General features: G+C 39.6%; 1 protein-coding gene across 1 annotated transcript in view; it reads right to left on the bottom strand.

The window, feature by feature from the left end:
* LOC138210923 (collagen alpha-1(XXV) chain) overlaps positions 1-14924 on the bottom strand; it is a 148740-nt gene that overhangs the window by 22923 nt on the left and 110893 nt on the right. Inside the window, exons 10-16 of the mRNA XM_069170359.1 lie at positions 12920-12946; positions 11550-11594; positions 9445-9489; positions 8661-8687; positions 6587-6631; positions 1143-1175; positions 117-152 (exon numbers count right to left, since the gene is read on the bottom strand). Coding sequence (XP_069026460.1) covers positions 117-152; positions 1143-1175; positions 6587-6631; positions 8661-8687; positions 9445-9489; positions 11550-11594; positions 12920-12946 — 258 coding nt within the window. The remainder of the gene's footprint in view (positions 1-116; positions 153-1142; positions 1176-6586; positions 6632-8660; positions 8688-9444; positions 9490-11549; positions 11595-12919; positions 12947-14924) is intronic.

Genomic DNA, 14924 nt, shown 5'->3' with positions numbered 1-14924 from the left:
GCTATGGTTAGTCCATAAGATTGAAGCCATATTACCAAGAAAGCTACATATATTTATGTACTACTGTCTATCTGCTGTGTATCAAAAGTGCATGAGTAGCAAATTACAATTATTACCTTTAGTCCACTTCGTCCAGGCTCTCCAGGTTCACCCTGTAATACATGCAAAGAGTTTTCTTTTCAACTGCTCCATTTTTGCATTGTGTTGGACCAGATATTTGTAAATCCATTACTAAGTTTGGATGTAAAATTCTTTCTAAGTTCTTAGTGCCAGGAGTTAGATTCAATTGATGATGAAAGGGACTTTGACCCATTTCTGACAGGCTTCCTATCATTCAGAAAATTGGAAGGATATCAACAGGAATTATGTCTTCCCTGTTTCCTGCACTGAGCTCTGCCTGGTCGTTCACCTGCAAAACTCTTCTAGATGATGTCATCTAGATTAGTTTTGCAGAATCCAAGCCCTCCCTCAAACTACAGACTGTCCTTCCTTGTTTTTCACAAGCCCGCCTCCACAGAAGCCGGGGTCTATGGGTGAAGTATATCTAATAGCTAATACCAGGGGAAAACTTTTAGAGGACAGAACACCAAGCATGCTGGTTGTTGTAGGATTTTTTTTTCTGTGTTTTCACATTTTTGACCCAATTTTAAAATAGAACACCTTTCCACTAGATAGACTGCCTGGTTTTCTAACATAACTCACTTTACAACAGTGAGATTGCTCTTTTAAGTTAACAAAACTGGGCTTTATCCTGATGTTATTTGGGTAATTACACTGAAGTTGCTGACATGTTTTGTAATAAGAAGTATATACAGTATCTATATCAAGTTTTTATGATGATATAATTTCCAAAAAGTCTACATCAAGTATGAGGTCAAATATGCTGTCTATATCACTCTTCACTCTACATGGGCCATACATAGAAAGCAAAGGGAAACTAAGCTGGATCAAAAGATATACCTGCAAGTTATCATATGTAAATACAAAGTGCTAATTATATTATATGTAATAACTAGTTTTTAAACGTCATGACATGTAAATATTTACTTGTAATATGAATTTACAAAGACCTGATGCAACTGACTCCTAATGAGGATCAGACATTGAAAAACCTTTCGCATTAAGATTAGCTTAGCTCTCACCTTAATGCCTGCTGCCGAGGAGCCCGCATCTCCCTGAGAAAAAGGTAGAAAAAAAAGCAAATAATAGAAAGTCACAAGATGAAAAAACAAAAGTGACAAAGGCTATTATGAGACTCAACAGGGCTGTCTGTAAGGTCACAACAGGAACGAACATTACTGTGCAATCACAGTCGCAAAAATGATGAGTTACGAAAGAAACCTATTTACTGAACAATGCAGAACATAATTTCACAACTGCTGCATTTGTCTGCATAAAAATTGGCTGGGAATCCAATTAGTAAGAAGATTGTCTCCTATGCTAAGCTGTGTTCACATTGAATGTACCTTCTCACAAAAGTTTGAGACAGCGTTTCTGTAACTACAGAGCTGGGAATCATTTCATTGTTTTTACACTGTCAGACTGCAGCTGTGTAGTGGTGATGACATGAGGGGTGAAATCTTACACTATATAAGAAGAAATCCACAACTGTACAGGAGGAAAGAGGCTTGATAGATATACTGTGCTAACTGCAAGCATTTAACTTTTTTTTTTTTTCACTGACTCTCCTCAGGTATTGAACGAGGTGGAGGCAGAGCCTCTTATATCGCATTGTTCCAGAAAGGTTATGCAGACATCCAGAACTGAAGCGCCTGCCTATGCATTGCATTATTGCTGCAGTGTACAGTAAAAACAGACATAAAACAAGGGGCCAATAAGTGTAATTATGGGCGGTTGGTGGGAAAAAGGAGTGGGGAGAAGGAGACGGGGTCTTTAGCTCTGGTGTGGACTCTGTGGTTTCACTACACATACGCCTCGTGCTCAGAAGTTGCTGAAGGAATGCCTCTTGCCCTCAGCTTTTTATGGGAGTCATTATGATGCATAGCACACAAGGCAATGTTTAATTGCGGCATTTTTTTGCAGACAATAAACTGTGTTACTGTTTACAGCTGGGCTTCGCTGCATACTCAAGAATGCTTCGATCCCTATCTAAAATTTTATCTTTCCATTTTTTTTTATATGAGTGTTTTCACAAGTTCTTTTAGATTTTATTGAGGGTGTAAGATCTAAGTGGATGAACTTTTACAGTTAGCTGCAAAAACAAGCTCCTTATATTACAATTTACAATATGAAGGATAAAAGAAAGACTTTCATATGATTTGCACTATGAATTAGAAATCTGTACGACCAAATACTTCAGAAAAAACACAAGTATCATGTTGTGGTTGACCTAAAATCACAGTAAAAAAGGAAACTTTATATAGAGGCCCATTTTCCTGACTTTTTTTTGTGTCCTCGCTGAATAGAAAACAAACATCAAAGTCAGAGCTGGTTTACACCTGTTGCTTTTTGGGAGGGATGGAGACGTGAGAAGGCCTCACATCTGTACTTAATTCTTACACCTTTAACAAAAAACAAACTACAAAAGATCTCACCTTGTTAAGCTCATAATTAAGCTAAGACTCTGCGTAAGCATAATTAACATTTTTTCCGTTATTAATCTCAGCAGGACCACAAGGAGCTAACATTGTGAAAAACTCAAATTCACAGCACAGTTTACACGGTTTTAATCAAAAAGCCATCACGACCCATGTGAAAATAATCATGGGAGGATGCTACACAAGCAATTAACACTTCACTCCCTGCTGCTGAAGTGAAAACCCAACTAACGTTTTCTGTCGTGCCAGATCGAAACACAAGTGACACCAAGCTCGAGATCCGAGTGAGAGATTTTACCAAAGTTTAATCAATTCCAAATGTAGTCGTATGAGATGGAAAAAGCAGTGGAGTTGGGAGGTGAGCTGAGGTGTGGCACAGAGTGCTGAAATGTCCCAGCTGGGCCAATTACCACGGTGAGGCTCCAGTCTGGGATTTAACCGCAGAGCAGAGTAAGATGGAGAGCTGTCACCACAACTCCACTTCATTACAGGCACGCAGACCTGTCACTGCATATTGGCATTAAAAGATAATAGCGTGAAGGTCTCGTAATGTATGCCTGGTTAATCAGACCATTTTCCAGCTGTTTACTTGAGGAGTGAGATGCGAAAGAGATGGAGAGAATCAATCAGGGAGCAATGAAGCTGTGGCAGAATTTTGACAAATGTCCCCATTTAATACCGCCGCAGCCTTCAAAACATGACTCTTACTCCACATGATGGCCATTAGCAGAGATGACCACATTCAACGGCCTCAGCTGAATATCAACTTCAGTCACCGAGTCAGAATATATGTGAGGCAACACAAATTATGATTGGCTCGCAGCGCAGAAAGGCCCTGCCAACAGCTGAAATGTGGCCAGTTCACAAGAGCCTGGACCGGATCTTAGGATTCAAAATTATACCAACCACTGTGCCACGCTGGCCGAGCCAAGCACTCTAAGCCTGGCACTTCCCAAAACCAAACCAAGAGTTCGCTTGGCTTTTATTATTATTATTTTTCTTTTTTAACCTTTGAAGAATGTCTCTATCTGTGAGCTTCAACTTTAACAAGAAGTTAATTTCACAGGTAGTTAAATACTTAGGCAGAATGCATCGGAAGTAAATGGTTTAGAATTAAAGCTTTTAACTGTGGTAATGATTTGTTTTAAATGAGGCCAGTGATGGACGTACAGAGGTTGTTGGAAACAATTCTCCTCACAGTTGATGACTTATGAAAGCAACACAGCAGGTAATGTTTTACAAAAACAAACTATAAACAGTGACGGAAAGGAAGTGAGTGCAATTGCTCAAATGTTTTTCTGAAGTACAATTAAGATATCTGTTCCTGACCACTTGGTATTCTTTCCTCAGCCACATCTTTTTGACAGCTATAATTAATGTGACTTTATAATTCATGACTGTACATCTGAAATTGTTATTTTAGAAAATATAATTACACAAGAGAATATCCCTGTTGGGAACATAATCCTCCATTAAATGGCAAATGGCCATTTTTACCAATTGTTTTGATACAACATATTAATGTGAGCGCTTCAGAGATTTTGGCGAGATGGATTTTGTTACATTTGTACAGAGGCAAGCTAACAGTCTTCCTTTTTCCTGTCTTTAAACTGAGATAAGCTAACGTGCTGCTGGTTTGAGCAACATATTTACTTTACAGACATCAATCTTTCCAATCTCACGCCGAGCAACAAAGCAAATAAGCATATTTCACCAAATGTCAAGCTATTCTGTTTAACAATTTGACAATTTATACATTTTTTCACAACCAATAAACTAAATACAACCTATACAAAACAATTAGCCAGGAATTTTGGGGGCTGTTGGGGGCCATTATTTTAGCTATGCCTTGACCAACTACGTTAAAATTGAATAATAACAATACAATCATAAAATGCATAATGAGCAAATTTGCATGACAGTGGATTGTTTTTACACTGTGGTACAACTTAACTAACCACTGACTGAAGTATCAGTGTCAGGACTTCATATTTCAGTCATTCATGATAGAAACTCAAAGTTTATAGGATGTAAAAAAAAAAAAAGTTTTAGCATTTTTAACTGGTTTTTAAAAGTGAGCATGCACGTAACCAAGAGTTCACTACATTCCTGTGATTTAGTCTTTTTCACACTCCACAGGTCCTCCACCGTCAAAACAATCTCCCGATGTATCATGCATAGCACAGCCCAACTGCTTACTCTGCAACCCCCACCCCCACCCCCACCCGTACTCCCTGAGGTCTCTCTGCTTACCATACCGGAGCTTTCACTGCCTCACCTCTCACCTCGTGTTACCACATTTCCCCCGCAGTGCGTGCTGTGTATTGTTAACTTTGGCATCTTCAGCATGGAAGACTAAAAGATGCCATCCTCCCCTCCTGTGTCCCTCTGTTCTCTGGTTTCCTCCTCCGCCAGTGAAACAACAATAATATAATGGAAGCGCAATTGATCAGACACAAAACTCTGACGACGGGGCCTCGGCTTGGGCATACGTTTTTCTCGCTCGAACTGAAAATCAATCAATCCTCGGTGAGTCTGACATGTGTTAAACTCATCTGTATGTATCTTGATTGAAGTTATTCCTGCCATATGTTGTGCACTATGTTAAACTAAACACTTTCTCTGCCCTGATGTGAGATGAGGTAATACACATGACAAAAAAAAAATTCTACCTCTTAACATTACCGTCTGTCTCTCTTTATTGCAAAATACATGAGTATGCACTTGCAGAATGAATGGCAGGTGACTGACGACATAAGTCTGAATTCCCATAGTATTCAATTCCACTTTTTATTTTTCACTCCTGCAGCAAAAATCCATCATTTTTGCTCCTTTTATTGCACGAAGGTGGACTAGATCAAAGCATTGCTCGAGCTGCAAAGTTTTATCGCCCTCCACTTTCCTTTTTGTTCACTCATTTTCCACAGATGATATCCTGCATCTGTTTCCCTCCAATGGTGTCTTTCTTGGCTGCGGAGTTCAGCAGTCTTTTAAAAACCACAGCACCCATAAAGTGAGAAGTTATCAAAGTTGTTCTCCGCTGAACAGCAATAAATTGGCAGTGACATTTTGAGTACACCGCTTCTACGCTGCTGCTGGTCTATCAGCTACATTTTATTTTTATACCTAACTCAGTATTTTGTAGTAAAAAGGAGCACTTTTGATGTAAAACACATCGCAGTGTTTTGTGTTGGCTGTCTCTTCTCAGAAACTGTATTTTCTGATTTTTTTGTGTTGGCTGTCCCTTCTCAGAAACTGTATTTCCATTTTTCATCAGGTATTGCCATTTTTTTTGGCAACTTTGGAAACAAACTTTATCTTTTCCCAGAAGTGTGAAGCTGAACAGATTTTCAAATAATCATTTATTCCAATCCATAATTGTTCCGTTTCTAAAACTTAAACATGTTTGAAGAGTAAGGAGGCCAAAATTATGTCATGAAGTCACCCAACACAAATATGGCTCTGACCTATTTTCATAAATGCTGCTCTAACAAAATAATAACAGCAAAGGCGGCCTGTCAAGTTTTGGATTGGATGCATAATCTGCCTCTGGACATGATGCCAGTGTACTAATAGAAAACAAAAAAACTTTTCCCGAAAACAAAAGCTTTTTAGACAGAAACATGAATCCATTAGTTTAGCTCTGAACAATCTGTCCAGCAGAGCTCCACTCTCCCTTTTCTTGGAAATGGATCTCAACTTGACAAGCTGTCCTGGTGATAAATGCTCCCAAATTAATGCAGGAGCCATCCAACCAGAAAATGTAGCATCAGCGAAGCATAGCAATTAAGTCCACATTAAATACAAAAGATGCATCAAGTGGCGGGATGATTTCTGTTGTGCAGCCTTGACGACAGAACAGCTGATGGCTCTTGACCTCAGCTGCTTCTGCTGCTCTCCACAGATCTCCCCTCAGATGGCTAACATTAACTTCTTTAGTGTTTTCTGGCCACAGGCAGGCTTTCTGCTGTTTCTCTGTACGTGTTCCAAGACATAAACAAGGAGAACAAAAAGTGTAATTTACATACCTTCTCTCCCATATCACCTTTTGGGCCTTCTTCACCAATATCACCCTGTAACGAAATCACGTGTAATCATATTTAGTCAATTAAAATACAGGAAAAAGTTACACTGGAAAATCTGAAGTTAAAACACAAAGACAGTTGACTGATTGTTTCATCAGGCATAAAACACAGTAGGACACCATTTTTCTCTTTCTGCGATTGATGAAGAAAATTCCATGTAACAGCCATAATGAACTTCATCTTCACTTTGGTAACTGAGTCATCACACATAGTTGAAATATGACAGATTTCAGGTGACATAATACACTCTGGGGAGGAACTGTGAAGCTCCTAAACTCCTGGCGTAAACAACTGCAATACTTCTAAATTCCCAACTTTTCCATCTGTGTGAAACAGATGAAATGTCAGTGCTGCTCCTAGCCATGATAACGGCATGACTCAGTGGATGGTAATGTCATCAGACTTGCCGTCCTACCTTTCAGGTCCAGGCTGAAATATCTCAACAAATATTGGACAGGCTGCCATATCATTTTCTTTCCTGAGAACATTCATGGTTCCCAGAAGATAAATCTTTCACCTGAATGACTCTGATGATCCCCTGACTTTTCCTCAAGGGCCACTATGAGGTTGACAGTTATGATAGAGACTCATGTGTTACAGTAGGACAGAAATTCCTATCACCACTCCTGTACTTTGTAATTATTGCTAAATAGCCATTGTTAGCATGCTGGTTTGCATTTAGCTCAAAGCATTGCCGAGTTGACTTACAGACTCTCAAGAGTTTCTCAGGTTGCCATCGACTCTTGTCTCATTGATAAATTACAAATCATTGCATTGCTATAAATCCTGTTCATTTAATATCGTTATAGAAAAATATTTTACTAATTTGAAGGTGAATGAAAAAATCCAAGGATTTAAAGGGACGGGTGACGTCTCTGTGCAAAAAAACATCTTTGTGATGTCAGAACTTCAGGAAAATAATCCTGTGGTAACAGGCTCCATGCTTCTTGTTTTCTTGAATTTACTTGGTAGCTAATTAGTTAGCAACCAAAGCCAAAAACAACAGTTTATGTTTGCATATCTGGCTCCTCCAAAAATAAAATTTCATAGCCCTTCGGGCCAAGTTTTAGTGCTCTCTGGTAGGGAACAGATCATTTAACTTTTAATAAATCCACATGATATTATATTATGATTAGACTGCAAATCATACAACAAATAACAGTTCCAAGGAATGAATTCAAAGGTTGTGTCCTTGTGGAGAATATTAAAAAGAACTTCTAGAAAGTGAGATTACTAAAACAGTCCCTATGCTTGACATTGCTGTTTATTTTTCCATCTATAAATTTATCTGTTAGAAGGTAAAAAGCAGTGTGGGTCGTCTTGGACTCATGATATATTAGAAACCAATCTACGTTCTCAGGCCAATCAGTTATATTTACGACTTTCTTGAAGTGACATAATCTCCTGTCTGTGTTTCTTTAACTGTACATTAAATGATATTTGTACTCAGCTAATTCTCCACAGGACACCCATGATGCTGTGAGCAGTGGTTGCTCGGAGTTTGTTTCCACAAAGCCATATTATTACAGGAAACCAGGTATGTAAGTGATAAAGAATACGTGTCTGATTTGACTCAGAACAACAACCGAGAACAACTGCCTGAGGATCAGTTAGTGGTAGATGAAGCACGCCGAGTCATCACTTCCCTCCCCGCACTGTCGGCCCGGTCAGTGTTCACACCTCCCACCCGCTGCTGTAGCGACTGTAAATAAAAGGCACCAGAATTTGGGAATGAAGAGAGTGAAGCTGCGACTCCTCTGTGAGGCTATTGTATGGGATTGTTTTTGGTCTCCTTCAAGGCCCCGACTCAGAGAAACTGGGGGCAGTTTTGTGACTCACTGAATCACTGACTCACTGATGGACAAATCTCAGATGGGAGTCACCTCTAAAAAAAGAAAACGAGCTGAAGTTGTGAGACGTTCAAGCAGGGCTGCCGCTGTTTAGTCATGACGGCTGTTCTAACGTACATCAGACTGATGCTTACGATAATGTTCGGAGATGTGAATTAGCACTTTACCTTTTCACCTCCCTCTCCCATTTCACCCTGTTGGAAAGGAAAGCAGAGAATTAAACACAGAAAAGCTCGGGAGGGGGTTGGGTTAGGCTGAAGAATTATTGCAGACATTTAGGGTCAGATTGCATCTGGGGTTAAATTTGTGTTTGACTATTTGAAATTCTCTTGTGTTATGGCTGCTTTTTCCCCAGGCAGATCCTTGATATCAGCTTTTCTGAAGTATTTTTTCACGACCAATATTTTGGCTTGTCATTGCAGGGAAAGCAAAAGTGTACAAACGATTGCTTAGTTCCATTCAGTGTCCCAGTAAACCATGACAGTGAACCAACGTGCACAAAAGCAGGCCTTTCCCTTTGTGAAAAACAGCCATCATTGATACACCTGTGCTTTCCCTACAGTGAAAAGCCAAAAATATCCGTGAAAAAGATCTATTGTCATTACATTACAAGAAGTCATGCAGTTTTCAGTGTAAAGTAAATTTCACTAAAACTGATATGTATGAACCAGTATCACATTTCATTACACACATTGATGTCATGGAGAAAATATTTGTTGATGAAAAAAATAAATGTTTTCCAAAAAATGAAAAAAACAAAAAGGATACACAAATGAATGAAAAAAAAAAAAAAAGTCAGATGGTCAAAACGTAAATTGTAAAATAAAAAAAATAAAAAAAAGTGATTCTTTGATGGAAAAAAAGTTTGCATGAATTAAAAAAAAAAAAGGACATAAAAAGACGTCATGAATTTACAAGAATAAGAGCACACAGACTATGTGTGCACCCGACCTTGGCTCCTGCGACACCGTCCAATCCTGAGATGCCAACATCCCCCTATGGACAGCACAACATACACACAGTGGCTACATTCAGTGTGCTGTTTAAGCAATTTGAACTAAAACTTAAGGAAAGGAGATAAAAAAAGAAAAACATTGTCTTTTCCATAACCTTAAGCCCTATCAGAGGTTAGGATTGTGTGAATGGTGCCCAAGTGTTCGTTGTCTGCACAATCAAGAGAGTGTATTAATAGTATTACAGTATTGTAAAAGAATAGACTCCATTCATTAGTGTCGGTCTACAGCTGAGAAAATCCCATCACACTTAAAAAAAACTTCAGAGGAATAAAATTATTAATACCGCAAATCTGCAAGTACTGAGGATAAACAAGCTGATTAAAAGCTTAATTATCTCTGGTTTTGTTCTGTATATGAGTGAAAGAAGAAAGCCAAGTCCATCTAATGAATGCCAGTTTGCCGTCTGAATCTCGGTTCTCTGCGGATCAAACTGAGAAACCAACCTCAGTCCATCTGTTGCCAAAAACAATTAACCTGCTGACCTTTGCAAACTGACCACATCATTAGCCTTTTAGAAGAGTAGTAGCTATTCCTCAACCCAGACAACTACAACCAGATGAAGCTGATTAGTGTAGCTAGGATGGAAAATAAAGCAATCTATTATTGTGATTAAAATACATGTCAATTGGCAGCTCAGTGTTAGCGGAGAGCTGAGTTATTGAACATACTTTTATTTCATCTCAGTACTAAACGTTTTTGTTCTTTCTCTGTTTCTTATTGTTGTTTTCATTTTTCCCCACAATGCTTTGCTTTCATGAAGCCTTGTGGGAACATCAGGGTGTATGATCCATGTAGGGAGTATCCCCTCAGCTACACACTAGTGGTGAAACTCTTCATGAATGCAGAACCATGTATGATTTATCAGCCCACATATGGGAGTAATTGACGTGATGATGATGCTATATTGCCATAATGATGATGGAGTCTGATTAAAAACTCCTAACTGATAAAATTTGCATTAGCGATCGCCCCCCTTTTAGTGGATATCGATGTCAGATCAATATGATGTCTGCCAGTCAACCTGCCACTGCTGCCCGAGCTGCTTTAACTGCTTTAGAGTTCAACTTTCTGCATGAGTGAGACTTACATACCATAACAGATTCTGCCTTATAACTGCATTGCACAGCATTGGAGTTCTATTTCATGGGTGCTGGCAAACCCCGCTCCTTTCACAAGTATGGAATTAAGCTTTCAGCTTTTGCTGTATCCAGAGCTGGTATGGTTTTCTCTCCAAAATGAAACTTCTTTACTCTGGTTCCTATTACAGGCATGCGTGCCTCTCTTCTCATATCTTTATGAATGCATGCTTGAGATTAGAAAGATGGCGCCCCTCAAATCATCTCACCATCCATTCAAATCACTTATATCATCGTTTCTTCTGGAATAAATAACAATTTCCCCATTGTGAAACACCTGCACTGTGTCTTCTTCATTTGGATTGAGAATGAAATGCAGAAATGAGCCGAGTGTGTGAACAAAGTCGCAGGCAGCCAAAACGGTACTTTGTGGTTAGGACTTAAAGATGCAGCCCGGGGCTACGCTCCTAAATAGAATAGTGGTTTGAAATTGTCAGAACTTTTCCAGTATGAAAAGTGTAACACATGGCCAAAAAGATGAATGAAAACTCGTTTTATGTTCAAGTGAGCCTTTTCAGGAGAAAATACTATCAGGTGTGGAGGGAAATGAGCTGTCTGAACTTAATTTGTAGACTTTTTGAGGGAAGTTATTCGTGTCCAGGAAAAATTTACAAGGATTACGGGGACAAGGTGAAAAAAATGCATTGTGTAATTAAAACAAATCCATAGAAGGAAAAAAAAAAACAGCTGCCTCGGTAATCAAATGAAAAGTGCCTTACAAATCTTCCTGTTGAATTATATATTAAAAACAAAAAAGATTTTAACTGCTGAATGAGATTAAATTATTTGTTATTAAAGACAATTTTGCAACATGATTGACATCATAAGGTATTCTATCTAAGAACTAATCAACAGCCAGAACATATTGGAAAATAGTGTTGTCTCTTGAAATGATTGAGCTCACCTTCAGTCCGTCAACACCTGCGATGCCAGGAGGCCCGAGTGAACCCTGGGAAATGAAAACAGCGGCTTTTAGGTGTCATTACATTCAACAATCATCCTGCATTTATCTTGCAAAGTAGCACACGTCATTGCAGACACAAACAGACTTGGGACTGAGCAGAGCACGCCTGTCCATCATCTCTCTGTCTATGATCTTACAACAGCCGACCAGGGTAAATACTACACGTCTTATTTCTGCAATGTTATGGACAATATAGGCACAAGGTAAAACTGGGAGCAGAGAATAATTCAGCTGCACTTCACACTGAGTGAGGAGAAAGTAAAGAAGGCTTCATATGTACTGTGTACCTCTGTGCTCTTATGTTTGCTTTAACTTACTAAAAGTTGATTTAGACTCCGGGGACGTACCAAGCATGTTTTAATAAACTCCCACTCTCTTCTTAGTGGTGTGCTTATTGGCCATTTGTACTCTTTCTGAATAAAAGGGAATTACTGTTACCATGGTTACATTTACAGATATATTGGAGATGTTTAAGACAGTGGTGTACAATTGCAGTAAAAAAACAACAACTTTGTGTTGTTATTATTACTCTTTGGGTCTGTTGTAAAAATGACTGACAGTGATCGAAAATAATTCACACTTTTTTTTTTGTAAAAAAAAAAAACAGTCACCAAGGTGATGGGACCTGACATGGCCCGTCTGCTAAACACAGCACTCTGCCAGCAGCAGATCTAATTGAGTAGCCTCCGGGGCTGGCATACGAGTCATTAACACGGCGGTGTGTCATCATTGACCCCTCTGCACGCACACACACCCCCACCCACCCCCACCCACTCCGACGGGAGGCCTTGCCGACAGATGACAGCGCAGACAGGAAGTGTCTGATTGGGTTACACTGAACAAACACTGGCTAGCTACCTGATGGGTGGATATGGCTTACATCTGTTCCCCACATCAGCGCCGCCAGGGACCTGCAGCCTGTATCACAGCACTTAACTGCAGGTTCTCTGTTCTCCATCTCTCGCTCTTTTCCTTTTCCTCGTCGTGTTTACTTGCCCTGACTGTGGCTTTCTGTGTCTAATCTTCAGGTAAACACATTTAACTACCAACATATTGTGTGTATTTAAAAATTAAAAAAAGAGTTACTACAAAATGTTAAAAATATATTCTGATGCTGAAGACACCACCTTTTGGTTTGAGTCAGAGTTTTAAAAAAACAACAATTGAGGATTATGACAAGGAGGGACCAAGGAATCACCTTTTCATGTGTGAAATGTATTTCTGTCATTCATTTGGAAACCAAGTCAGTGAATCTCATTTCACTTGAGAAAAGTAAAACATGTCAGTAAAAACAGAATTTATTTTCTTACCTTCGACCCTTGTGGCCCCTCAGGTCCCTGTGAATGAGACGAGAGACAGAGATTGAGTGGAAGAGAAAGAGAACAGAAAGAGTCCATGTCATATGAAATAATGAGTTCCACGGCCAACACAGAGCCTGGCAAGGCTTGTGGTAGGATTTCATGCAGTGAGCACACACCCTTCAGGCAGAACCGAATCACAATCAATCCCTTGTTTTACTCTCCAGCACTGAATCCCACTCTATCTGTGCCTTCTTTTCATTGAACTGCACCATAAACATGAATCTCTAATGAGACCATGAATAACAAAAACTTTTATGGCTTTATCTTTTATGCTGATCTCTTTCTTTATTCATTTTAGCGCCTGTAAAAAAACTTGTCTTATTTGGCTGTGCTACAGTCCAACACAGAGAGGTTCATTACTTAAATGGGCTGATATTTGGAAAGCCTTATAAAACCAATATGTTAACTAAGGCAAAAAAAAAGGCGCCACATCTCTAATGGAGATTTAAATCAGTGATGAATGTGTCTGGGAGGACAGCTTCCATTTTCAACCTGCTGTTTACCACTAAAAACTGGAGGCCATGCTGGATCCTCCACCCACAAGCTGTCTCAAACAGCAGGACTGCTTTGTCAATAAAATGAGAAACCAGGCTCAGCGTTAGCTCCTTCCATGCTGCTGAAACAAAACTCTATTGCAGTACCACAGCAGTTCATCAACACCTTTACGCTGGGTTGTTATGACACATCATGTTGGCCAGCTTTATTCTCACTTTCGGCTCAGGGTCGGCACTAAATGGTGCCATTTGGCTCATCGCTTGAAGTTGGGTCAGAGCCAGGCAGACCTTATGCCCCACAAGCCCTCTGCAACAGCAACTTTTCTAGCTTGATTCATGTTGATGCAGTATAACTGGCAAAACTAGAAATATGGTCCCCTGATGAGTGTAAAAGGTTTGTGGGCCTGCATAAAAATGGAGCCGATGAGAACATATTCAGGTTGAAATGTTGGACTGTCATTGCACATTTGTGTAAAGAAGAAGAGTAATTTGGAGGTGGCCAACTCATGACTTAATAATAATAATACATTTTCTGGGAACAAGCTGTTTGTTGGATCGTTCCATATCTTGTTTAGTTTTTGTTGAGGCAACACGGCGATCACCAAGTAACTGAAGCTCACAACTTTACCATTCTCGATTTCCATTTCCCCAAAATTAGCCCGTTAAAAATCCCCGTAGCAACAAGTTCTCACATTTACAAAAATGGCCCACACAGTTGCAGCTCATTTATGGTGCATTCCATCTGCACTTATAACAAAAACCTCAATGAACAGCTTTCATTATCCCAGCCAACCAAAAAAAAAAGGTTTTCCTCCTGCTTGCCTTTAAAAGCCTTTGTTAGCTATCCTCAGTAGGGTTTGGTAAACATCTTTATGACCCACTAGGTATGTGAGAGCATGTGCCACTCGCCCCAGCACTAATTAGCTTGGCTACATCTGAGAGCACTCATGAGCTACTGGCTGAAAAGGAGATTTTTCAGAAAGTCAAGGGCTCTTGAGGAAGTCCTGCTCTTTTGTTCTCAACTTTGGGCCTTGACGTCACCAGAAAATTTTAATAAAGAATAATCCAAAGATCTTTCTTAAAAAAGGATAATCATTTCAACTAAAAAGTATTCATCGCGACAGTACATGCTCAGATAATCGCTCCTCAGCTGCTTCATTTAACATTCATAAGGGGAGAGATTCCACGTATGTGAAATACCAAACAGGACGCCCATTGAAGTTAAGCATCCGAGCACAAAGACAATGCGCTGAATGTTTGGTATTTTCATTCATGACTTGAAAATGACAAACAATGAGGCAACTGCCGGGTCAATTCCCACACTCAGCCGGCAGTGCTTGAACCCTCAGCGGCTGAAGGACTTCCAGCGTGAGCAGTTCTTGCTCAGCATTCACAGGGAAAATATTTGGGCTGATCAAAAAACTGAAGAGCTACATATTGGAGCTTTGAGCTTCCGTTTC

Source organism: Embiotoca jacksoni, unplaced genomic scaffold (assembly GCF_022577435.1).
Source record: "Embiotoca jacksoni isolate LCO1_2020_lvr unplaced genomic scaffold, fEmbJac1.0.p SCAF_49, whole genome shotgun sequence".
NCBI lineage: Eukaryota > Metazoa > Chordata > Actinopteri > Embiotocidae > Embiotoca > Embiotoca jacksoni.
The sequence above is the reverse complement of the archived record's forward strand: the minus strand, read 5'-3'. Positions and strand labels throughout refer to the sequence as shown.